We start from the raw sequence: 26,869 nt of genomic DNA, 5'->3' as shown, positions 1-26,869 counted from the left end.
CTGATTCTATTGTCATTCAGGATTTGAAAACAAAGAGAACGATTGGTGGAGGGCATGAGTATAATGGTCTTTATTTTCTCAACTCTAATAGTCCGATTGCATGTCCTGCTACTGTTTCTGCTCTTGAAATTCACTGTCGTTTGGGTCATCCGTCTCTACAAAATTTGAAAAAGTTGGTTCCTACTTTGAGTCAGTTGTCTTCGTTAGAATGTGAGTCTTGTCAGTTTGAAAAGCATCATCGTGTTTCTTTTACTCCTAAAGTCAATAAACGGGTTTCTGAACCCTTTTTGTTAGTTCATTCTGATGTTTGGGGTTCTAGTCGAGTCACTTCAAAGTTAGGTTTTAAATATTTTGTAATCTTTGTTGATGATTTTTTAAGAGTTACATGACTTTATTTTATGAAAGATCGTTCAAAATTATATTTCATTTTTTCTGCATTTGTTACAGAAATAAAGAATCAATTTGGTGTGCCTGTACGTATACTTCGCAGTGATAATGCGAAAGAATATTTTTTTCATTCCTTTTAATACCTTTATGACTAAGTCTGGTATTATTCATCAGTCCTCTTGTCCTCACACTCCACAACAGAATGGAGTTGCTGAAAGAAAAATTGGACATTTAATCGAAATTACTCGAACACTGTTGTTGCACATGAATATGCCCAAACAATTTTGGAGTGATGCAGTTCTCACTGCATGTTATTTAATTAATCGCATGCCATCTAATATTCTTGGAGGTCAATTACCTCACTCCATTCTTTTTTCTCAAGAACTTGTGTTTAAATTACCTCCTCGTATTTTTGGATGTGTGTACTTTGTTCATCAGTTTGCTCTCGGGGTGGATAAATTAGATTCTCGTGCTATTAAATGTATTTTTTTAGGATACGTACGAGCGCAAAAAAAGTATAGATGTTACAGTCCAGTTTTAAATCAATTTTTTACTTGTACTGATGTTACTTTCTTTGAATCCACTCCATATTTTATCAAACACAGTATGCCTTGTGAGTTATACCAGTGTCCCTCTTTTTCCTCCCTCTGATTATTTTTTCTCTCCTGTTTTACCAGTCCCTTTCTCTTTATTACTTAAGTTATCTAGTCTATTAGATTTCATAGTTCGATTATCTCGTCCTCATCTTCAAGTTTACTCTCATCGTTCCATGGTTGAGAAAGTTCCTGATATGTTACGCACTTCACCAATTAACTCTCAATTTTTAAATCCAGGTATGACGCCCTTCTCTGAGTTAGATCTTCTTATTACTTTACGCAAAAGTAAGAGACATTGTACTTCCCATCCTATTTCTAATTTTGTTTCTTATTCTCGTCTCTCTATGTCATATTTTTCTTTTGTTGCTTCCCTTGATTCTATCTTCATTCCTAAGTCTATTACCTATGCTTTTAATCATCCTGGTTGGAGATTAGGTATGCAAGAAGAGATGTCTGTTTTGGAACAAAATGGTACTTGAGATCTTGTCTCTCGTCCTTCAGGTAAGCCTGTCGTTGGTTGTTAATGGGTGTACATTATAAAAGTGCAACCTAATGGTTCTATTGATAGATTGAAGGCTCGTCTGGTAGTTAGAGAATTTACTCAGGTGTATGGAATAGACTACTTAGAAACATTTTCTCCTGTTGCAAAGATTACCTCGGTTCGTCTTCTTATCTCTTTGGCAGCAACTTACAATTGGTCATTGTATCAGTTGGATGTGAAAAATGCATTTCTGCATGGAGATTTGAAAGAAAAGGTATATATGGAACAACCTCCTGAATTTGTTGTTCAGGGGGAGAATTCACGGTTGATTTGTCGTTTGAAAAAATCCTTATATGGATTGAAACAGTCTCCGAGGGCCTGGTTTGGCCGGTTTAGTAGAGTTGTCATGGAGTTCGGTCTGACAAGATGTGGAGTAGATCATTCTGTATTTTATCTGCATTCTAATGCTGGTAAAATTTTATTAGTTGTTTATGTGGATGATATTATGATTACAGGTGATGATGTTGTGGGGATCCAGAAACTTAAATTCAATTTGCAGGCAAACTTTCAGACAAAGGATTTAGGTCATCTACAGTATTTTCAGGGTATTGAGATAGCTCGGTCTAAATATGAGATTTATTTATGTCAAAAAAATTATGTACTCGAGATGCTGAGTGAAGTTGGGATGTTAGGTTGCCGACCTGTAGATACTCCTATGGATCTTAATGTGAAATTAGTAGGAGATCAAGGTACATTACTAGATGATCCTAGGCAATATCGAAAACTTGTGGGTAAATTAAATTATCTCACTGTAACGAGACCTGACATTTCGTTTGCAGTGAGTGTTGTGAGTCAATTTCTTGATATCCCTCGTACTAGTTATTGGGATGCTGTTATACGAATTTTCAGGTATCTTAAGAGTGCTCCTGGAAAAAGGTTGTTGTATCAAAATCATGGACACACTGATATTGAAGGATATAGTGATGCAGATTGGGCTGGTTCTGCCTCAGATCGAAGATCGACCACAGGATACTGTGTATTTGTTGGTGGTAATTTAGTGTCGTGGAAGAGTAAGAAGCAAACAGTTGTCTCCAGATCAAGTGCAGAATCTGAATACCGCGTTATGGCTCACACTGTGTGTGAGTTGGTTTGGTTGAAAAGCATGTTACTTGAAATTGAGTTTGAGCATAAACAGCCTATGAATTTAGTGTGTGATAATCAGACAGCTGTTCATATTGCGTCTAATCCAGTGTTTCATAAAAGGACAAAACATATTGAAGTTGATTGTCATTTCATTCAAGAAAAATTGCTTGACGGAGTCATCAAGACATCTCATGTACCGTCTGTAGATCAATTGGCTGATGTGTTTACCAAAAGTTTAGAAGGTTCTAGGGTGAAATACATTTGTAACAAGTTGGGTGCTTATGATATATATGCTCCAACTTGAGGGGGAATGTTAAGAGAATATAAGTATCTTATAGATAATAAATTAGTAAGGGTATTCTTGTAAATAGTTTGTTAGGTTTATACTCCTATAAATACTAGTTGGTCACTCATAATACAGTGACTAGATGTTTTCTTTCCAAAATACCTGTTAACATACAATAAATAAACGTATCATCAACAATGGCAGTTTTTATATTGATTAAACTTCATGAGGAATTAGTTTTTAGGCCATACTACCCTGAATTCATAGCTCTTTTAGCTTTTCATTTTTATGTTTTTCTCAAAAACCTCGCCATTTTCAATTCACAAGTTTTTTGTGGGAGCTTTTTTTTTTCTTAGATTTTTTAGCTGAGTTTTAAAAGTAAGAAGAGAAATGAAAGAAATTAAGGTTAAATTTGACGATCAATTATAGTTGATGGATATATTTAAGGTTATGCACGAAGAATCCTCAATGATTCTTGAGTTTTTTGATGTATGATGAACTCTAAAGAAAAATAAAATAAAAGATGTAAGGGCTCATATTAGTTAAAAGCAGTAGTTATATTATGATGCATTGTCTTTTGCTTTCCAGTATTCTTGTCATCAACATTGGTTGCTTAGTGCCAATTCATTAGCTAGCTGGTAAAGAGGGCAAATTTGTGGATTATTTGCTGTAAAGCATATTTGTATTGACTTTGATAGGAAATGTACTGTTCAAACTGCTGCAGGATCTATCTGTAGAGAAATCCATACAAACGTGTTGCAACAAACAAGTCAAAATTGTGCCCTATCCGTTAGGCTTCAGAGTTCATCGTTTTCATGAAATTTCCCTATGTCATTGGTGTAGAGTCAGATGAGGTGAATGCTGAGATTGTTAGAGGAAGATAGTAGGAATCTGATGGACATTCAGGAGATACACAAGGCAGCAAAAGAGAGGGAATTTGGGAGTGCATTCCAGCCACCAACGTTGTTGTTCAAGGATGTGATCAAAGTGTTTTCTACTCTACAAGCGCCTGCGAGTACACTTTCCGGCATTGTATTAGGTTCTGTTTTGTGCAATTGTAAACAGAAATTCTGTTGTAGCTCTGATATGTTGAAGTAGAGTCTACCCTTTGATGAATAATGGTTGTTAAGAATTGATAAATGGTTCAACATTAGGACAACTACTGTTTAAGATTTTAGATTGCTTTAGTAAAATTTTGCAGGCAACGGTTCTTATCAGCTGCTGATTTTCTTGTACCTATGCTTTGGTTTTAATTAGCACAGTTAACTACTAACTTTGCAGTTTAGCAAGAGTGAGTATTTTTTAATGTTGGAATTAATACTCTAAAAAGTTTACAGAGTTGCTTGAACGTAATCTTCCAAGGCACTTTAACAACTTCTTTCTTCACAGCTAAGTTCTTGACTAAAACTTACGCTCTATGCAAGAATCTTCTTTGCATCGGTTGTGCTTCAAGCTCGAAGTTGAACAGCTTCAATACCTACTATTTCACCAAAAAAAAAAAAAAAAAATTCACCAAACACTGCTCTTCTACCTACAACACCAATTTAGTCCTTGACTCCTTGTCAATGTCCAATTCAGAGTTGACTGGTGCTCAATATGCATGTCTACACTCCCGAGCCTTTTCCAATGATCTTGTACTTCTCACTTTGCCAGGAGATTGTTAATGCATTCTACTCCACAAGGGATAGGAAAAGGGCCTCCAATAGCTTGTGAATTACCCTCAAAAGGAAAGAGATGATACAAATTGTTCTTTTTGGAAGGGGTTGGTACGACAAGGAAGGATATAATTGAGATTTGAAGGGACTTGAAAATAAGTGTTGTGCAACAATCGGTCCATTATTGATGCCAAAAAGGTTGTTCTGAAAGTGAGTTTCTTCATCTTGAGGCAGCCGTTTGATGTTATGCACAATAAATGGATGCTCAAGAAGCATATCAACGGTCCATCTATAGTTAGGATTTGTAATTAATAAAGCATCTCTTCAGAAAATCTTTTCCAATTTCAGATGGCCCTAGCACCATCTCAACCAATAAATCCCACATATCCTCATCACTCCAAGTTAGCCGGCCAGTCATCATCCCATGTGTACCATGAGAAAGACCTTTAAGCAGCATAAAAGGGTAAAGGGTTGGCATGGCAATCAGGTATAATATTGCATGCGTTACCATAAGCAGTAATGAAGTCATCAAGGGTACCACTAGGAGCATACTCCATCAACATGTTGTAAACTATTTTATTGTTTTCGATGCTAGCATCATCTGCAAAAAATTGAACCACATAGGGATTACTTCCTAGTTCTTTCAAGAACTTGGCTTCCATTAGTACTGACTTTGAGTGTTCAATGTCGGCACTTTTCACCGCTGTAAACAAGGTCGACAGGAAGAGAGAATCAGCTTCCCCAGCCAAGTAAACAGTGCCATAGGATCCGGTCCTGGTCTTTTATACTTCTTCCACCGAGTAGTAGCTTCCAATAAATTTGTCATCTTCTTGACCTTCTTGAAGAATTTGTCACTGATTAAGATTATCGGTTTCAGGATATGATAGTAGTGTAGGGATTAACCCAAAGAAAACAAACTATAGGGAAGGTTTTGTATTCTGGGATCAGATAAAAAACAAATTGCTTGGAATGGATTTGTAAGCCATTGGAATGGTTTAATTTCTAATCCACTGGAATGATTAATTTGTAAGCAAGTAAATTTTCTTCAGAAATTCTGTCTTGCATGCGATTTACGAACTGGAGCACTAGAGTCTTCTTAGAGTAATTAATCCTAGTTGAGGTCGGAGAAGTGAATGTGTTGGATGCTGCATTGGTTGCCTATATTGAAAAGGAAAAGGAACAACATCAAAAAGGAAAAGGAAAAACTAATACATTGTTAAGTTGTAATGCGTCGTTCTTTAATATTTCATCATCGGTTCATTGGGTTGTATGAGAAGTTAACATAGGACTGTAAAGTTAACTGCTAGTTTTAGTGTTATATAAAAGAAGAATAACTGTGTGTTGATTATTGAGCAAGTATTTAGTCGATCGTAGGATTGACCAAGTATTGATTTATCATGGACATGTAGTATTCTACAAAATGGATATTTTTCACGATAAAAGATGAACTTCTTTAACAAAGATTTGGAAGGCAAAGATAGCCCCGTTTGGATAGTGAATTTTTTGGATGTTTGTATAAAATTTTCCTATAATTTATAGAAAATTTTTTGTATAGTTGGGTGTTTAAGAAATGTGTAAAAAAATTCTTTATTTTTCTCCATCTTTTCTCCCTCAATCCTTCCTTCCCACTGCCATCACAATACTTCTGCCACCACTGGCCATTGCCACCATCCCCCTCCCCTGTCACCGACACTGTTGCCATCTCTATCTCCATCTTTTTCCTCGTAACAGAAGATCCATTGGGTTTTTTTGTAACAGATTTTCTGTCCTACTATCTGTGCCATTTTCTATTCCACTTTTTATTATATTACTATTTCTTCTTTACAAATATCATATTTTAGTTCTTTTTTGTTTCCTTAAGATGCAATAACAATTAACTGAGTAAAAATAAATACAACTATCTCAAAAAAGCAACATATAATAGAAAATTAAAAAATACATCAGAAAATTCATTAAAAAATCTCATTTTTTATGCATTTTGATTTTTTGAGTTTGTTAAATATTGTGTATTACTCAATTAATAGTTATTAGATCTTAAGAAAATAAAAAAAGTAAAATATGATATTTATGAAGGAGAAATAATAATATAATATAAAGTGGGATAGAAAGTTACACAAAAAATAAGACAGAAGATCCATTGTGTTTTTGCCCGTTCCTTCTCCTCTCCTCTTGCTTCCTCTTTCTCCTCTCCTTTTCTCTCCCCCCTCCTCCTCTCCTCTTCTCCGTTACTTTCTCCTCCTTCACCGAGCCCCTTTTTCTGCTATTCATGCGATCAGACCCCCTCTGCTACTGGTCATGCGACTAAAGCCACAAGGGAAAGTGGGTAGCGAGGGAAGGGAGAAGAGGAGAGGAGGAAGAGGGAGGGAGGAGAAGGAAAGAGGGAGGAAGAGAGGTAGGAGGAGAAAAGAAAGAAAGGAAAAAAAAAGGGGCATTGGTGGGCTAAGGTGTGGGGAAAAAGAAGAAAAAAGGGGAAAGAAGGAAAAATTTTTTTGGTATATTTTTAAGTTTTTTGAAATGTATATTTTTAAAAATTTTGTGGAATTTTTTGATGTTCCTATAGCTAATAAACAAAGCTTTTAAAAAACTTGTAAAAGAAAATATACTTGAAAAATTTAGGTGCTAAGCAGGTCCAAAGTTTTGTTCTTTATCTGTAAGTGTTTGCAGAGAAAATTGTCTGAAGGAATTTTGTAGAATAACGAGTCTATTTGGCAGCTTTGTTTTTAATGGACAAGTTATTTTACAATTTTATTTATAAAGTTTTAAAAAATACCTTAAAATACACACCTCACAATACCAAAAAAAAAAAAAAAAGAAAAAACATAGAGAGTTTTTTTTTTTTTTTTTACTTTTTCTTTTTTTCTCCACTCCTATCTCAACTCACTGCCAGCCGACACCCTTTTTTCTCTCTCTTCCTCCCTCCCACCTCCGTCGGTCCTCCCTCTTTTCCCTCATTTTCCCTTCCTTTCTCTCCCTCCTATCATCTTCCCCCTCCTCCTTCACCCACCACCCCCTCTCCCTTCACCCCTACCCCCTACCCTCTTCGGCGCGACCATTTGGTGATGTGACATGAATCTTTAAGGGCAAAGAGTTCCGGTGGCCCTCAAATTATTAGCCGGATGAACTTTTGGCCCCCAAACAATTAAAAGTAAACTTTTGGCCCCCGATCTATCTAAAGTACAAAATGTTAGACCTTCTGTCAAATTCAGCAGTTAATACAGACGGAATCTACGAACACGTGAGACCCGAAATACAAAGGGCATACGAAATGGTGATTCTGGGGTGCTCTTCTGAAGCGGACGCAAAAAAAGGGCATTGGGTTGAAGGACTATTTGAGGGTCGTACAGCCCTTGGAAGCCGAGGCTAGGGAGTGTTACTTTGAAAATACAGGGTACAGCAGTGATGAATTCATAGAGATGTTGGTTCTTGACAGTTGTTTCATTCTGGAAATCTTTCGAAAGTTTGGAGGGTTGGTGCCGGTCGATCCAGATGATCCGCTTACCTCGATGTTGATCCAGATGTCGTGGGTGTATGCTTACCCCGATGACGAAGGATCAGGGCCGTCTTTGGGTCGATTGACTCTAAATTTCTTCAACAATGCACTGCAAAGGTTTGAGCTAGTTTTGGCCAGATACAGCAGCCTCGAACTCGAACGCAAGCATTTGCTGGACTTTCTTTGCGAAAGCTTCAACCCCCTGGAACACGGTGAACCTAAACCCGATGGGTTTCTGAACACTCGCGTAATCGAATGCGTCTCGCATCTCTCGTACGCTGGAATTGACCTTAAACCCAGCGAGGAAGAGAGCTTCTTGGCCATAAAATTCAGGCACGGGGGGTAATCGAGATGCCCAGAATTGCTTTGGATGATTTCATGAGCTCGTTTCTATTGAATTGTGTCGCCTACGAGCAATGTCAGGCGGGTTGTTCCAAACACATGACGACTTGTGCTACATTCTTGGATTGCCTGATAAATTTGTCCAAGGACGTCCAATTTCTATGCGATTGGAACATAATCGAGAACTATTTTGGGACAGATGCTGAAATTGCCAAAAATGCCCTTCGTATTTCGGTGTGCTTCTCACGTAGTCGTAGATTCCGTCGGTATTAACTGCTGAATTTGACAAAAGGTCTAACATTTTGTACTTTGGATAGATCGGGGGCCAAAAATTTACTTTTAATTGTTTGGGGGCCAAAAGTTCATCCGGCTAATAGTTTGAGGGCCATCGGGACTTTTTGCCCAATCTTTAATTATGTGAAAAAATGACTTTTTGACATTTCAAAAGTACCATCCACAAATATGTTATAGACATTATACTAAAGAACAAAAAGGGTATCTTCAAAAGTAATCTATTTATCAAATTCAAAATGAATTTATCATTGAAAATGTCTTAGTCAAATCAAATCCAAAATGGATATTTCTCAAAGGACAAAAGGGATATCTCATTATTGAAACAATTATTTAGTCACATTATAATAATTTTTTTTTAAGTAGGATGTCTTAAACTCATGACCTGTCTTGAACTCATGACCTCCTACTCATAATTTTTTCCACCTTATCACCTAATCCAACCCATCCCCCACATTATAATACTTTTTAGGGCAAATTACATTTTAGCCCCCTGTGGTTTTCGAAAAAATCACATAACCCCTCCATCGTTCAAAAAGCTATACATAAACCCCCTGTGGTTTGGGTTGAACTGGCAAATAGACGGAAAGCATCCACCGTAACGATTCGTGGGCAAAACGCGCCTGTTCTTCTGGTAGCAGTAGGAAACATACCCATATTACCCCTGACCAATTTGACGTACCCAATAAAGCCTAGATGGGTGCTCCTCATCTCTTTCCATCTTCCGAAATACTTTGTAGCTGACTTTGCACTGAATGTTGGTGAAGGAACCCAAGATAGAGAACGAAGGAAATCTGAAGGTGAGTTCTAACATCAAGGTGCAGTCTTTTCCTTTTCCTGAAATATGACTTGAATGGATTATTAATTTTTTTTCAATAAACTATAGATGTCATTCTCAAGCAGTGCTGGTGGAAGTACTGAAGATCTAAGGTACCAATACCTATTTTGTTCATGTGGGAGAAAAGCAGCGGTAAAAATTGTTGAATCTGACAAACCTTCAAAAGGAAAGCTATATTTTGTTTGTGCGACAAGAAGTTGTGAATTTTTCTCATGGTGCAATCCAACAAGGAGAATAAGACAAAATTACACTAGTGATTTGAATGTTACAAGGAGAGACATATTTAGTGGAGAATCAAGTATTGATAGTTCAGAAGTGGAAGGCTTGCGCATGGATGGTGGTTTATATTTGAGGAAAATGAAAAACATTGAAGAAAGCTTAGGAGCCATGAAGATTTGCGTGGGTGCTTGTTTTGCTATATCTGTGCTATCATTTCTCATTTTGATGTTTAAGTGAAAATAATTCAGATGAATTGTGGCTCTAAAAGTGTTGTAAATCTGAACCTGTTGTGTTCAATGAATGAATGAATGAATCTGCTTTGGCAGTCAATTGATATAATAGGCAAACATGATTTCCAGTTGGTATGAACCTGCTTTGGTACTCACAGGCTGAACTTGGTACTCATCGAGACAGCATAGCCAAAAAGCACATACATGAGCTATCCAAAGTGGACATTTGCAATGGTTTAAAGCAAAAGAAAGTATCTCAATTAATTTAAGGGATAATTTCAGAAACCTCCCCTGAGAGTTGGACGGGTAACTAGTGTGTCAGAGAGTTGCCATAATCTCCTTAAACCCGCATGCGGGTTTAAAGAGTATTCGGATATTCTCATATGCACCTATGCAAATCGAACCATCCGGATATCTTATCCGTATCCCATTTTTTTAAATAAAAATCTTATAAATTTGAAAAATAAAATCAAATTTAGATGTATTAGGGTTTTAAAAATATTATATAAGTGATAAAAATTTTATAAATTGTAAAAATAAAATCAAATTTAAATAATTAAATGTTATATTTGCATAAGAAATAATACAATAATCATAATAATGATAATACAATAATATTGGTGTAATAAAACTGCCATTAATTTAAATATTTACTTATAATGCCCAAAGAGCCTAATTACCAATTTTTTCTTCTCGCGCTCAAATATAACATTAACCCGCATGCGAGCTAACCTTGAAATAGAAAAAATACAGAATCCCGCTTGCGGGTTTCAGTGTTATTATGCATGCGGGATTTTAACCTGCTTGCTTGTAAACATGTACCACATTGCTCTGAAATTATCCCTTAATTTAACTACCATTATAGCTATGCGGCAAGAGTTCAAGTATAGACAAATAAGGAGCAGTAAAGGTTCAGACTAAGTTCTAAAGCAAAAAAGCACACATCAAAAGCCAATTTCCAAGATGCCTCAAGCATGGAACCAAATTCTGAAGCATTGAACCAAGCATTGAACCAAATTCGTATGACTTACTTAACATGGGCTCACACCACTGAACTTTGGATTCATTTGACAATATAGCTATCCAGAAGTTCATAACCAATTTTTACAAAACAAAATAAGGTAATAAGTAGCTAATCATTAAGTCCAGCAGACACCAAGATTCAACAAAAAGTGTAGCAACAACATATTAACAGTAGACACCAAGATTCAACAGAAAGTGTAGCAACAACATATTAAAAAAAAAGCATTTGCAGACAAATAACTTAATTGAATTACAAACACGTTTAGCCCTCTTAGTCCTCACATTCTAGAAACACGTTTAGCTTTCTTAGCCCTCAAATTTTCCAACACACTTGCAACTGTTGGTACAAGTTTTCTGACTCTAGTTGATCTTCTAGTATCCAAAATGGGTTCAACAGCAGAAGCAGTTCTTGTAGTATCCAAAACAGGTTCAACAGGTTCATCAGTTGGTCTTCTAGTGTCCAAAACAGGTTCAACAGGTTCATCAGTTGGTCTTCTAGTTTCAAAAACTGGTTTAGCAGCAGAAGTTTCACAAGGCTGCATAAATAGATAGGTTTAAGTCAGTTAAATGCAGTAATTGCAGTAATAACCATCATCATTAATAGTACCTGTGACACTGAACCCTGTTGTGAGACAGATCCAATACTTGTATTTCCAGCATTTACAACATCTTCACCTGCATTTCCAGCATCACTAGCTCCAGCAGGCACCTATTTTAATGGTAACACATAAGGTAACAAATTAAGTACATATGACACTGATTACAAATTAACTACTACTTACCTTATAAAACTTGGACTTTGGATGGATTGGGAATTTACAAGTCCTAGAATTATGTCCTGGCCTAAAACACTTCTTACAGTGCACAACAAGTCCTTTTCTTGTAGATGTGGTGCCTCTAACTTCATCAGCTTCTCTTCTTCTCACTTTCTTGGGTCTTCCAGGTTGCTTTCTAATCTTTGGGGGATTCACCTTTTCAGCTCCTTTTGAATCCCAATAGTCTTCAGAGGGCATTGCAGCTATAGTGTAGTTATAGGTGCTCAAGTATGCTTCTTTGCTATAACAAGGATCAACATAGTGTTCAGGCTCTGATTTATCTCTTTGAATGGCAGCAATAGAATGTGAGCATGGAATCCCACTTAGTTGCCATGATCCACATGTGCATGTTCTACGACTTATATCAACAACATATACTCTAGTCCCACAATCCACTTCATACTCAGCATCCCGAGAATAATGAGCTATGCAGAACCTACTATTTAGCTTGTTCCTCTCAAGTCGTTCTTGTATGTTTGGACAAAGGTTCCCTTCATACTGTTGCATGCCTTCCCTTTTCACATTTAGCCTCTGCATGAGTTTTCTTCTTATCCACTCAAACATGGAGATGATTGTGAACTCTCTTGCTGGAAGTATGTAGGAATTAAATGACTCATTCAAATTATTAACAAGAATATCACTCTTGCATGAGGAGCTGAAATGTGACCTGGACCATAAATGTGCAGGAATCCTGTTTAACCAACCAGCTGCATTCATAGCTTCTCCCACCTTTGGATCAGCCCTTTCCAATTCAGCCATTGCTATCTTGAAGTCACGAATGTTCCCAGCAGACGCAGCTGCCCAAAAGTACTCCTTCAACTCCTTTCCCTTGAACTTCTGTTTGAAATTTTGATATATATGACGAAGGCAGTACCTATGCTCTGATTCAGGAAACACATCATCAATTGCACTGACTAATCCTTTTTGCCTATCAGATATGAATGTCCATGGAGCTCCATTTTCAGCACCAACTTCAATTTTCAACTCCATCAAAAATCATTTCCATGAGTCATATCTCTCGGCTTCCACTACAGCCATTGCAATGGGAAACATGTTATCATTGCCATCCCTACCCATAGCTGTCAAAAGTTGTCCACCAAATGGACTTTTTAAAAAGCAGCCATCTAATCCAATTATTCGTCGACAACCAGCTAGAAACCCATTCTTCATTGCACTTAAACTCCAGTACATTCTTTCAAATATCCCAACCTCGTTCTCATCCAGTCTAGTCACTTGCAGGACAATATGGCTACCAGGATTCCGGATCAACAAGGTAGCAGCATAATCTCTGATGACATTATACTGTCTTATATCATCCCCTTGTAGTGCCTCTCTTGCCAATCTTTTAGCTCTATAAGCCTGTCTCATGCTTATGTCCACCATAATCTCTCTCCTCACAGTCTTGACAAATCCTTCAATAGAAGAACTTGGTTCATCTCTGAACCTGTCTAAATATTTTTTGCTCAAATATCTTGCATTTGCATGATGATTGCTGTATTCTCTTCCACACACATGCACTCCTTTTATTGATTTGATCTGAAAGGTGCTTTCATTTTGAATTGGGCTTGCCCGTATTTTCCAAGAACAACCCTTTTTGCACATGGCAATAACTTTTGCTCTTTCATTTTTTTTGTACTTCATGGTGTAGCCTTCCCTGACATTCCATTCCACAAGTGCTTCTCTAAAGGCCCGTAAGTTCTTAAATTTATCCCCAACTTTCAACTCAAAATCTGACTTTCTGAATTCAACTGCAGCATTAAAATCTCGACAACTATTACCTTTCCCATTTCTTTCATCATCTCCCCACATAGTGTCAAGCAGTTCTTCATCATCAATAGCAAATTCATTCCACTCTTCATTAGTTTTAGAACTCTCCCCTTCTTCAAATTTGTTCTTAGAAGAGCCTGGTGTTTGCAGATCCTCCATTGTATATGTCTGGTTCGCTGTTGTTGGTTCTTCATCTGTGCCTTTTGCCTGCTGCTGATTTTCTATTTCATTAGCCTTTGCTCTGTTTGCAAAAATATCCTCATCTTCTGGTCCTTCTAATCCCTCTTTCAACCACTCAGGCTCTTCTAAACTATCAGATGTAGCATCACCGTACTCATCTTCATTTTCAGGCTGTTTTTCAACTTCATCTTGCTTTTCTACAGCTTTTTCACCTTTTTCCTTTGCTGAATTAGACTCTGATTTGCTGTGCTTTTTGTTTCCAGTTAGCTTGGTCTGTCTTCTCACTGACTTCTTGACTATCTGTTTCCCCTTTTTGTTTGCTAACTTTTTTGGGGTATCTTTATCAGATGCCACATTTTGTGCTCCACTATGTGGGGCATCAGTGGGGGCACTTTTACCATGACTTTTTACTCCAACTGAAGCAATTTCACTAGGCATTTCATCACGCAATTCAGCATATATGTTGATAACATCTACTCCTTCATGTGCAGTTAACATTAACTCTATTTCTTTATCTCCTTTAATTTCAGCTGCTCCAACATACAACCCACAATTTGGTATTTCAAAATATAGGTTCACATTCGAGGCATCACCATACCTACTATACAATTTACACAACATATCCCTGGACAATTTTCTTGTCTCACAATTTTTAAATATGGCTACATCGTTACCAGTATAGACAGTTTCTGGTTCCCATATGAATATACCACCGAAATGCAATTTTATAGTAATTCTTTTTGAAGTTGTCATTTTTTTCAAAGCCTGCATTAGAAATAGTGAAACACATGATAAGAAAAAAAAACATAATCTGATTAAGAAAAGGACATTTAATAGATTACACACTTCAATGAAAACACATGATTACAAAAAAATACAATCTGATTAAGAAATGGACATATTGCATATCGCATACTTCCATGGACCACATGACGGCCAATAAGCCGACAAGCAAAAATTATTCAATGTCCAAATTGTCAAAACTTTATCAGCAGCCAAATCACTCTATATTATTGAAAATCAAGCCACCCACATTTGACCCAAATCTGACACTAATCAACAAATCTCAAACTAACAAAGTCGTATTCTACCCATGTTTAGTTGAAATTCCGGTGATTTTAGAACTCCCGAATGCAATTTTCTTTACCCTAATCTTAATGCATAAATTCAATTCTAGTCGATAAAATACTCTATGCTTAAATATGATAATACAGATTGTCCCAAAGCAGCAAAATTTTAAATTAATCAACGCTTAAGCAAAATAATCATTGATTTATTAACTTTCCAATGCCCGCTAGTTTCTGTTCAAAAACCATGCAAGTGCATCTTATATGCTAAAATGATGTCAAAAAAGATGCAACAACAGCTTTCGTGATGCTCTTTCACAGCTACTTTTTGGTCTTCAATGGTAGATCTTTGTGGGTTAAATTTCTCTCCTTCATTCGGTGGTTATGTTTTTCTCTCCTTTTCTCACGACAAAGACAGAACAAGGAAGAATCTGACTCATCTGCTTCCTTTTTGTATTTATATTAGGGTAATTTGGACATTTTGCCCACGAATCGTTACGGTGGGTGCTTTCCGTCTATTTGCCAGTTCAACCCAAACCACAGGGGGTTTATGTATAGCTTTTTGAACGATGGGGGGGTTATGTGGTTTTTGCGAAAACCACAAGGGGCTAAAATGTAATTTGCCCTACTTTTTAATAACATTTTTATCTTTTTTTATTATTTTTCTATCTACAAATATTACACCACAAAATTTGATAGAATGTGAACGGGTTTGTTTGGATACAAATTTTTTTCTCAAATAATATTTGTCTTATTTTATAAATACATTTTCAATCATCTTTTTACATACATCACATCACAATAGTGTTTTTCAAATAATTTTTTTCCAAAATAATCTCCTATCTAAACACACCCAGTGATTTTGCTGTTGTAGGTTATTCACCCGAAAAAAAGCTAAATGAACGGACAACAAGGTTGGGATTTAAAGTGGAAAAAGATATAATTTTTCATTGTTCTTTAACGTACTTGGATGCCAACTGCGAGTTGATTTAGGGATAGAACTATTGGCGCTCTCGGGAGAGGCCAGGAGTTAAAAATTTTTATCCCAACTTAAAATTGATGTTGTCAAAAAAAAATTTTTAATCCCAACTTAAAATTCGGTGTTTTTGATATAGATTCTTACAATTATCAAATTTTTTATCAATCATAAATGCAACTGATTGTTGGTCCAGACATGAGATGGTGTTAATGGATCTTTACATGTTATTTACCTAATTCCCTTTATTATACTACTATAGTACTGAGGCTGAGCTTCTTCCCTTGTAATTGCAACTTCCTTTCGGCTGGACTAAAAACAAAGCAGTCTGTCAGTTTTGGCAGCACTAGCCCATTTTTAATTTTCCTGCTGATTTTCATCTTCATTTATCCAATAGTAAATTCCCAGAGCGGCTGATTATGGGTATTATATTCTGAATAGAACCCTGAAAATATCAAAACTATCCAAATGAAAATTAAAGAGATCCTTCTGACATATTTCTCCTTAGATAAATTAGATAATGCCTAGACTGGCCAAAAATGCTCGTTTAATACATTATTATTTTAGTATATAATCCAAGAACAGGGCGGGCAAAACCTGCCTGGAAAGAGTTTCCCCTACTCCACCATCCATCTACAAGAAATTTCATATTTACATTCACGAGTCAACGTTTTGTTTTATAGTGAAATCATGAGTTATACAAAGTCATAGGAATGGAACAAGGTCGAATATAGAATGGGATTGACCAAGAGCGTTTCTTCACCTTCGTGGCAGTATTTATTAGGCAACCAAATGTATGATTCTAATAACTAATTCAAAGGAAAGGCGGCCTCCCTAAGAATTGGTGGCAGAGCCAGGACTTTATTTGACCGTTTCAATGACTTCGAAATAAACAACACGGAGAACATACGAACTTCATTCTAACATCAAGGGTGTTTTTGGATACTAGAATCTGAAAAAGAACTTGGTGTTTTTCTTTGCAAGATCTTACTTTTACCATAATTTTTATGTCGTTTGGGAGATGGGTTCAGGAGTTTTGGCCCCGTTGTTGATTCTTAGTATACAGATTTTGCATACTCTAGCACAGACAGACAGTAATGATAGTAAGTTCCTCTATTTTTTCATCATCTAATTTTTGTTGAATTACAGTTTTTAGATGAATCAAGAATTTTGTGTTTGAAGTGCTGGTCAAATACTATCTTGGGTTCTCACATTTCACCTTCTGATTGTTTCCTTGTTCATAAAAAATTCTGCTTCTTCAGTTCATGGAAACAGTAATTGTTTGTTAATCAGAGCCTAAGATGGAATTTGATGAGCTTCTTTGTTTAGTTGATGTATCATTTAACAAAGAATCTGTCCTGTGGATTCCATCAAAAGGATTCCTGCTGAATGTTTAGGTGTATCTGCAATTGCATGTTTTTGAACATAGGCTTCTTGCTAATTACCTCTGCTTCATCATCCTAATTGATTCTGAATTATACAATGCACAAGTGGCTACAACGTGGCTGGATGTTTTCAACTCTAACTAATTTGCGTAAAAAAGGGCAAAGCAATAGTTCCCAACTTGGTTGGCCCTTTCAGTTTAATACACTCCATTGTTATAGTAGGAGAAGGGCAACGTCCTACTATTACTTTTCACGTTTCTCTATCCAAACAGCAACATTCTTGCGTTTACTTAGCTTGTCTTGTATGGTACATGGTCGAATTGGCATTCAAATACTGAAGCCACATTTTACCTTTGATGCAGGTGCTGCTTTAAATGCTATTAAATCTAGCTGGAACAACTTGCCACCAAATTGGAAGGGGGCAGATCCTTGTGGCAGCGGTTGGGATGGAATTACTTGTAACGGTTCACGAGTGACCTCCATGCAAGTCATTTCCGTTGTGAAATTCTAATTCTTTAGTTTTTCAGTGTTTGTTGCTCCAACTTTTTTTTTTCTCAAACTCAAGTCAATGATTTCCAATGCAGAATGTTAGGAGGCATGCTTTTGACTGGTAGCGGCCTTGGAGATATTACAATGCTCACTGAGTTGCAAACTTTGTATGCTTCTGTTCCATTTGTTGGCTTTTGAGTCCTAACATATATTTATTTGTTGCATGAAAGTCCTGTTCTATCATAAAAGAATCTTGTTAGACTGCATTTATAATATCATTGCAAGAAGCAGTCTACAGACATTAAAAGATATCATAGCTTTACAGATCAATATGTTGCATACAGTAGAAGCTTAAGTTTGGCACTGAGGCAATGAGGCTCTGTATCTCTTGAACAAGCACCTTGTAGACTAACCTGAAATGTTATATCTGCATAAGCAAGACTGCATAAGCAAGATTAAGGTTCTTAATAACTCAAACCTTCGTTGCTAAATGCGATGGAGGTGGCAATATGCAATAGCTGGTTTATTATTAGTTCTAGTAGCTCAACAGAAACTATTAATTTGTGAAATGGATGTGGGTAATCCTTCTACTTTTCTTTTTCCATATTAATGGCCTTTGAGAAGAAGTAACAATTGGTCAAAGGCAAAGTATTCATCTGCGTATTTCCTGATCACCAGCTTTGAAATGCAGGGATCTTTCAAACAACATCGGTCTGAAGGGCACTATTCCATCCTCAATTGGAAATTTGAAGAAGCTGTCCACACTGTACGATTCCCTTTCTTGCTTGAGTATCAGATGAAAACTTGTGTGAAGTTTTATAGCTGTGATTCCATGACAGCCAAGATACCAATTTTCGTTGCATGCAGAATTTTGGTAGGTTGCAGCTTCTCTGGTCCTATCCCAGATTCAATTGGATCTCTGTCAAGGCTAGTTTACATGTAAGGAATTTTGATTATAAGTACTTTCTTTTCACTCCTAACATATGGACATCGTTATGGTCGCCCAAGCATTGGTATTTTCTTTGGAAGAACTTAAAGTTTTCTTCATGGTGTTTAGTGTGATGTTAGAGGTGTTTCTTTGGTATTCCTTATCAGCTCCTTTTGGCATATTTATCACTGCCTAGCAAGTACTTCAGCCGAAATATGTGCCCTTTTTTGCTTCAGTTTATATGTTTACACAGTTTTCTCTGACAGAAATATATATCGTTTGCAGATCTCTGAATTCAAACAGCTTCAGTGGACCAATTCCACCTTCCATTGGTAATCTGAGTAACCTCTCATGGCTAGATCTGAGTGAAAATAATCTAAATGGAACACTTCCTGTCTCCTTTCAAGATTCACCTGGTCTTGACATGCTACTTAATGCAAAGCACTTGTACGTCCTTTCCTTGAGAAATAGTAACAGTCCATCTTTAAGGTTCCTCTTAGTGAATTTGGAATTTTTCAGTTGTTTGCACTTTTTTACTTTATCCACAGCCATTTGTCAAAAAATCAACTTTCTGGCGTAATTCCAGCTGAGCTGTTCAGTCCAAACATGAAGCTTATACATTTGTAAGTGTGTGGATGGCTGACAAATTCATTATACTTTTGATGAGAAGTTGTGATTCTGTTAAACCTTTGAGGAGCTGTTCTAGCTATTCTACTTGATGTGCTTCTGTTACTAACATCTTATCTCCTTTAAGGTACTTAAATTCAGTTTCCTTATCTCTTTTGCAACAACACAGTTTTAAGAAGTTTATCATCTCTGAAGTGGTGAGATCCTTTTGATATAGCTGTCTACTAGGTCCAGTCTTAGATATCTTACTTTGCCTGCCCATTGGATACATACTAATGAGTGCTTGCTGTACATTGCTGATTGTCAAGTTTCAGTGTCTGCAGTCCATTATACTTTCCTAAGTCATTTAAAACTGACAGGAATTGAAATAACATTGTTAAGAGTACTGATACATAGTTTTAAATTTCATAAACAATTCAACCTTAGTGTTTTTTATAACCATTTCCTCAATGTCTGACAAGATGGAGTATTTATCCTGTCATTGGAGATACAAACCCATTATAAATCATGACAGCAGGAATCTATGTATAATGTTGATTGTTCAAAAGTAGTGCATGACACCATTCAGAAATAGTACTAGAGAATATCAACTTTTCTTATAGGACTTCAGCAATGTTATGAGATACAATGCTATAGCAAACCTTTTGCGATTTAAGCTGTGAGAAAAAGCATTGTATGCCTTAGTATTATTAGGACTCTGGCTTTTAGCTTTAAGTTTTCTCTGTAAAATGAGAATGCAGACTCTACTGCAAGCTTACACACACAGATCCACCCTGATATGTCTTTAGGTGGTCACATGGCTTGAAAGAATTTGATGAAAGGGAAATTGCTATTTGATCTCCCTAAATTTTGTTGGATGTAGTCTTTTCTTCTTCGGCAAATAGAGATATGGCATTGAACCAGGCAAAGTCAGATCTTTTTTTTTTCCCTCTTTTTGTTGTTAAGATCGAACAAAAGAAAGAGCCACTATGGCCTCACTGAAGGAATAGATAACCAGTAATTTCAGGTACTAGGTGCCCAGACTGCAATTTTAATTTTTAATGTCCGCTTTTGCGCCTTCTTCTGACATGCTAGAGACAATGAAGATATCAACATATGGGAGGTTGCTACTCCTATTTTAGATCAGAACTTGGGAAGTTAGAGCACTGTCAGCATGGTTTAGAAAATGTTTATCAGGTAGCTCCATTTAAATGCAACTTAGCTCAGTCTGATTGTGTTTGTTATGTGGCACAGTAAAAAAAGCATTCGTGGACTCTGTTACTTTTTCTGGATTCAAATTCTAGCCTGTTCAGGCAAAATTTCTGCAATTTCGTGTACTCGAGAAAAAAATTTAGTTAATGAAGCTGTCAGTGATAAAAGTCGTGTTCTTGTAAACTAATAAGAATCGGGCACAGACTGAAAGGGAACTCAAAGCTCCAAAAGAAGAATCAGAAGTTTTATTAAGTTTCTTTGATCTCTATTAAATACTCTCTCTTTAAAATAGGATTCTGGACAACAACCAATTCACTGGGCGCATACCTAACAGTCTAGGTTCTGTGCGGACTTTGGAAGCAATGTGAGTTTCTCGGGCTTAAATTCAAAAACCTATTTTCATACTTGTCCTCATTATTCCTCTGCATCTTACAGAGTACTTTGTCTATGAAACAGACGCCTCGACTGGAATTCCATAACTGGATCTGTCCCTTCAAACTTCAATAACCTAACAAATATCAATGAGCTGTAAGCAGGAAAAAGAGAGACAGAGAGAGAGAATATCTTACTTCAATTTATATTATTGGTGTTGCTGGTATGAATCGCAAAGTAGTCATTGTTGACAGAGATTTTTGTTAAACAGGTACTTGTCTAACAACGATCTGAGTGGACCTGTACCCAATCTAACTGGAATGAATGCGCTCGACTATTTGTAAGTTTGTGCTAATGAATCCTCTGTTAAGACTTTCTATTTATGCAGGTGTTTACATGCAATTGTTACACTTTTCCAAAATATTGGTTTTTGATCTTCTCTTCATCATATCTTTCTCTTCGTTTATTTTTATCACATTTTCCTCTGGTAAGAATGATTTGCTACAATTTTGACCTGATCTATTTTGGTGAATTGCAGGGACATGAGCAATAATAGTTTTGATCCGTCAGCTTTTCCACCATGGCTTTCAAGCATCCAGTCTTTAACAACATTGTCTCTCTCTCTCTCTCTCTCTCTCTCTGCATAAGCAACCTCGCACACCATTCATATAGCCTTTGTGTGAACATGCTCACGGGTGACTGGAAGCATTTGATAACTATCCAAAACCTTTGAGATTACCCTATTTAAATTCTCATTCTCTGCAGATAATTCTAGTCTTGTCAACAAAGATCCTGCTCTTTGTTTTTGGAAAGCTTCTAAGTCAGCTTCATTCCTCTTAACATATATAACATGCCACTTTTCCTTTCAAGTCATTGCATATGGTAGATTATTATAGCTTTTGACTATCACCTTTTTTCTATTTTTTGTTTTCCTTTTAACGAACCTAATTATTGAACTGTGAAAGATGACCTACATACATTGTTTTTAACCTTTGATGTATCCATTTTGCAGCCATTTCAGACATTCAAGATCTGCATTTGCTTGTTGTCTCTATTCTTCTAGAAGATACATTTGTCACTGCTGCTAACAATAATGCTTAAACTTGTTGTTTCCTGTGGAAGACAAATTTATAACTTTCTGCAAAACCTGTAGATAGCATATGCAGACCTAATAGCTTCATATATACCTTATTACAAACCTGGTCAGTTCACTGGCTGTGCTTCCTGGATAAAAGCTATGCTTGCCACGTTGTTTAAATTAGCGTAAAGAAACTCTCATGGTGTTCACTGTAAGTGATATTTGGCTATCATATTTACTGGCAGAATGTTGGAGAACACTACACTTCAAGGACAGATTCCAGTTAACTTTTTCAGCCTTCCACAATTGCAGACTGTGTGAGTTGCTGTTCATAGTCAATGAATTCCAGATGATATTCTTCGTTAAATTTAAATACATGTGGATATAACTTTTTCAATTTGTGGATAAGGTTCATGTGATAATTGAGTTGACATTATTGGACAGTGCATTGAGCAATAACAAGCTAAACGGAACCTTGAATATCGGCAACAGCTATAGCAACAGCTTGGCACTTAATTTGCAGAACAATTCCATCACTGACTTTCAGCAAAAAGCTGGATATAGTATTGAGCTAATGTATGCCATTCTCTGTTCTATTGTCATTTTGAGATTCTTGCCTTGTCTTTTTTCAGATATTGCCTCAAGTTATTTATAGTCCAAATACTTGAATATCAATGTTGGGTAGCTCCTTATTCATGATTATCTCTTCCATGTATTTTACTCTAATTTATTTTATGTTTCCTTTTCCTGTTGCAGGCTTTCTGGAAACCCAATTTGTCAGGGAAATGGAGCAGCACAAAGATATTGCAGACCACGAACTAATAACACTCTCATTCAACCAACAAATAACTGTGCCTCAATCTCCTGCAGTGCAAACAAAATATTAAGTCCAAATTGTGGATGTTCACATCCGTATATTGGAACCCTACACTTCTTCTCTTATTCATTCTCAGATTTACAAAACACTACTTACTACAGAACACTTGCTGGGTCTCTGATATCTGCTTTGAAGGCCAACGGAGTCCCTGTTGATTCAGTCAACGTAAGTAACCCATCAATCGATGTTTATTCTTACCTCCAATTCAGGGTGCAAATATTTCCTTCAGGCCAAGATCCTTTCAACCGAACAGCCATTTCTACAATTGGTTTCCTGCTCAACCGCCAAACTTTTCAGCTCCAGTACTTTGGTCCCTTATTCTTTCTTGAGGAAAGCTATTGTTGTTATGCAGGTAAATATCTATCTATCACACAAGTTGCAGAAACCTTATTGGCCTTGTTTATAGAACTTCAGATTGCATTTTTCTGTATGCGTATGTGCATAAAGGCACAGTATGGTACTTACCAATCTGCCTGTGCTCTATTTTCAGGAGAGAAAAATTCGTCACATACTGGCGCCATTGCTGGAGGATCAGTAGGTGGTGCAGTGCTTTTTATGCTGATACTGGCTGGTGGATTTTATGCCTACAGTAGGAAGAGAGCAAGAAGAGAGGAAATGAAGAATAATCCTTTTGGTAAGATCACTCTCCTTTGAAGAAGGAAAATCTCTTTGCAAATCAGTGTTCTATCTGCTTCTCATGTGCCACTTTGGTGCAGCATCTTGGAACCCTGATCAAGGACATGGTGGTGTTCCACAGCTCAAGGGAGCAAGATGGCTTACATTCGAAGAGCTCAGGAAATGTGCTAATAACTTTTCAGAATCCAACTGCATTGGCTGTGGGGGCTACGGGAAGGTTTGCATGTTACAGCTTAATTGTGCTTGACCATGTCATTTGAAAGTTACTAGCGGAATGCACCCCAAAACCAAACTAGACACCCTTTTGATCCTAAAAGTGACTACGCAATTATAAGCACAAGAAAGTGCAATGAAATCTACATAGGTATAGTGCTTCTTAATCATTAGAAATTTGATTGTCATCCATCCCTTAATTTTACAAACATTATTAATATGCTTAAAAGATTGCTTTATGGTTCAATAGCCAAGCAAAATTATCAACAACCAAAATGTATCTGATGCGCTAATTCAACTCTGATCTCGTAGCACTCTTTTAAGATCTAGTGTCAGTATATACTGATCGAATTTCACAAGTCAATTTGACCACAAAGGTTGAAAAAGAACTGCTGTTGAGAAAATCTTTAGCTGTATGTTATTAATTTACTTCCCCTTAAAAGGGATAAAATCAGATGTTATCGGTGATATTTAAAATATATTACTGAAAATACAATTTGAAAAGATTCAGATTTTTTTTTCTTTTTCTGAATAACAACTTACTTTGATAGTTACGTGGAAATTTTTATCAGTTTATTAAGATTTCATAATTCTGGTATTCTTCATCGTTGAGGAATTTCCTAAGCTAATCCTTATGTTCTTAAAATTTCTCTACACTCCTAACTTTAATACTATTAACAGGTTTATAAAGGAGTGCTTCCTTCTGGGCAAGTAGTTGCCATTAAACGAGCTCAACAGGGATCAATGCAGGGTGCTCTTGAATTCAAAACAGAAATTGAACTTCTGTCAAGGATCCACCATAAGAATGTTGTAAACCTTGTCGGATTCTGCTATGACCAAGGCGAACAAATGCTGGTATATGAGTATATTTCAAACGGTACTCTCAGAGAAAGTCTTTTAGGTAATAGTTCTTATTTTGGTTAATAGATCTCAAGAACATTGTTTGTTTTTCTTTTGGAGAGGTGTAAATCATTCTACCATCATTGATCTCAATCAAGCATGGGAGGATAATCTGTTGGATGCATCTTCCTTTCATACGGTGGGAGGAAAATTTTCAATTCATTCGAATCAGATAGGCTGATATTTGCATACCTAAAAACACAATGTTTGAAAAAGACACGACGATAGCATGACAGATAGCCTCATGGTCTATACTGGAGCGGAACCTTGATGTAACACTCTACCTGTCATACTTTTTTGACTTCTAATGAACCTGGACCAAACACTGCCACCATTGATACAGTTTTCCTTGAAAATGAATGTTACTATTTTTTCTGGTCCCTTATCTGGTGATCAGTGCCTGCCCTTCATGGTCTACTCTTAGGTGCATAATTTAGGACTCATGAAGCTTCTCTTTCTACCAAGTATAGTTCTAAAGCAAGCTAATAAGGCTATATTCATGAAATGCAAAACCGATGACTTTGGTACATTTGAGATGATCTTATTTGATACTTGCAGGGAAGTCAGGAATGCAATTAGACTGGATGAGGAGACTTGGAATTGCCCTTGATGCTGCCAGAGGCTTGACTTACCTGCATGAGCTTGCCAGTCCTCCCATCATACACAGGGACGTTAAGTCAAACAATATTTTGTTGGACGATCACTTCAATGCAAAAGTAGCCGATTTTGGTCTATCAAAACTTCTAAGTGATGAAGACAAGGGTTATGTCAGCACTCAAGTCAAAGGGACACTGGTCAGTGTTAGTATATTACCATGAAGTGAACTCTTTATGTTAAGAACTAGTTTAGGTATAACAAATCAAACTTCACTTTGACACTAAAAATGCAGATGTTTGTCTGGTGTAGGGATACATGGATCCAGAGTATTACATGACCCAACAGTTAACAGACAAAAGTGATGTATATAGCTTTGGAGTTGTGATGCTGGAACTTATGACTGCAAGAGCTCCAATTGAGCGAGGGAGACACATAGTAAGAGTGGTTCAGGATGCAGTCAATAATCCAAAAGAGGCATTTCTTAGTCATGAGATTCTTGATCCACAAATCGCTGCAGGAGGGAAACTAGGGGGTCTGGAGAAGTTTCTTGATCTGGCAATGAGATGTGTCCAAGAATCTGGAGCTGACCGACCAACAATGGGTGAAGTAGTAAGAGAAATTGAGAATATCATGCAGTTGGCTAGTTTAAAAGAAAACCCTGAAGCAGATGTCACTACATTTATTTCCAAGGATTCAACGGATATGAGTGATCAGCATTCTTATGGAAGCAAAGACTTTGACTACAGCATTGGCTCCTTACCTTTCAACACAGAGCATCACCAAAAGAACCGATAGCATAATTTTCATATGTTTTCGAGGAACCAAGTTCCTCTTTCACATATTTGCCTGTTGCAGCCGGTTCTTAAGGTTTGAACATCTAAAAGTTTGAGCCATGGGATCTTGCATTCAGTCAAACTTAGTTTTATCACATAGTTTGTTTGTCCATGCTTGAAGATGCAAGTACATTGTTTAGATGCTGTACAATATCTGCACTAAGCATCCAGAAATTCTTTAGAGGTCAGCTGGGATCGGATGCTCGCTCCTATCCAAGCTGAAATGAGTATTTGTTTGTAATATTTTTACCTGTTGAAGCCTTCAGTGTTTCAAACATTCGGACATGTGACCCCGTCTTGTCTTCATCTTCATTGGCTGTTATTCTTACTTAGTCGACTTCCATTTTTACTTAATTGACATCAGCAGCTTTTCAATTTTCATTCCTTTTTTTGGCAAGGTTGTATGGGAGTAAGAACTCTTGAACTATTGACATTCTCAAGGTCTTTATGTAACAACCAAAAAAAAAAGAAAAGAAAGAACAGTAACTTTTTAGCTAACAATTGACCTTCAAACCCAAAAGGCATGAGCCGACAGTGTCAAAACCTGCTTATATCAAATTCACGCATAGATTCTTACGGAAGAATTTGTGGATCAAGAAATGAATTCAACAGAAAACATAAAATCAGACCACAAAAGTCTTGGACAACATCAATGTGCGTATTCATTTTTGTAATGTTTAGGGTCTAAGGTCAAAATGTTTGTATTATACATTCCCGTGTTGTTCACATAATCGCATACCAAAACTAAGAAATCAAATAAACAAAATGCATCTCTTGTTGACCTCTAAAAACTAGACGAATAAATTAACAAAAAAAATAGAAGGGGTTGACAATTGGCAGCACTCTGGTTTTAGCATCAATTGGTCTGCAAAACGCGTGACTGGTTTTTATTGTTGTAATGATAAGCACTTCCAAGTTTTATGGGTACAGCAGTGGAGACATGGTCTCTTTGGCAAC

General features: G+C 36.7%; 2 protein-coding genes and 1 pseudogene across 2 annotated transcripts; 2 read left to right on the top strand and 1 right to left on the bottom strand.

Moving 5' to 3' along the window:
* The first annotated feature begins 6,843 nt into the window (after positions 1 to 6,843).
* LOC113728755 (UPF0481 protein At3g47200-like) lies at positions 6,844 to 8,768 on the top strand (annotated as a pseudogene).
* Positions 8,769 to 11,227: 2,459 nt separating this feature from the next.
* Positions 11,228 to 12,786, bottom strand: LOC140036154 (uncharacterized). Its single transcript, XM_072077452.1, has 3 exons — positions 11,764 to 12,786; positions 11,589 to 11,690; positions 11,228 to 11,517 (listed from the first exon to the last, which is right to left on the bottom strand). The coding sequence occupies exons 1-3, from the start codon at positions 12,784 to 12,786 to the stop codon at positions 11,260 to 11,262; spliced, it is 1,383 nt and encodes a 460-aa protein (XP_071933553.1). The 3' UTR covers positions 11,228 to 11,259.
* A 3,579-nt stretch (positions 12,787 to 16,365) lies between these two features.
* On the top strand, positions 16,366 to 26,287 carry LOC113731815 (leucine-rich repeat receptor protein kinase HPCA1). Its single transcript, XM_027257268.2, has 19 exons — positions 16,366 to 16,889; positions 17,534 to 17,654; positions 17,756 to 17,827; positions 18,352 to 18,426; positions 18,528 to 18,599; positions 18,874 to 19,035; positions 19,137 to 19,211; positions 20,699 to 20,770; positions 20,863 to 20,934; positions 21,050 to 21,118; positions 21,317 to 21,391; positions 22,102 to 22,173; positions 22,301 to 22,432; positions 22,613 to 23,085; positions 23,224 to 23,367; positions 23,450 to 23,586; positions 24,264 to 24,483; positions 25,041 to 25,276; positions 25,389 to 26,287. The coding sequence occupies exons 1-19, from the start codon at positions 16,808 to 16,810 to the stop codon at positions 25,872 to 25,874; spliced, it is 2,847 nt and encodes a 948-aa protein (XP_027113069.1). The 5' UTR covers positions 16,366 to 16,807; the 3' UTR covers positions 25,875 to 26,287.
* Positions 26,288 to 26,869: the final 582 nt, after the last annotated feature.

Source organism: Coffea arabica, chromosome 2e (assembly GCF_036785885.1).
Source record: "Coffea arabica cultivar ET-39 chromosome 2e, Coffea Arabica ET-39 HiFi, whole genome shotgun sequence".
NCBI lineage: Eukaryota > Viridiplantae > Streptophyta > Magnoliopsida > Gentianales > Rubiaceae > Coffea > Coffea arabica.
This window is presented reverse-complemented; position numbering and strand designations above follow the sequence as displayed.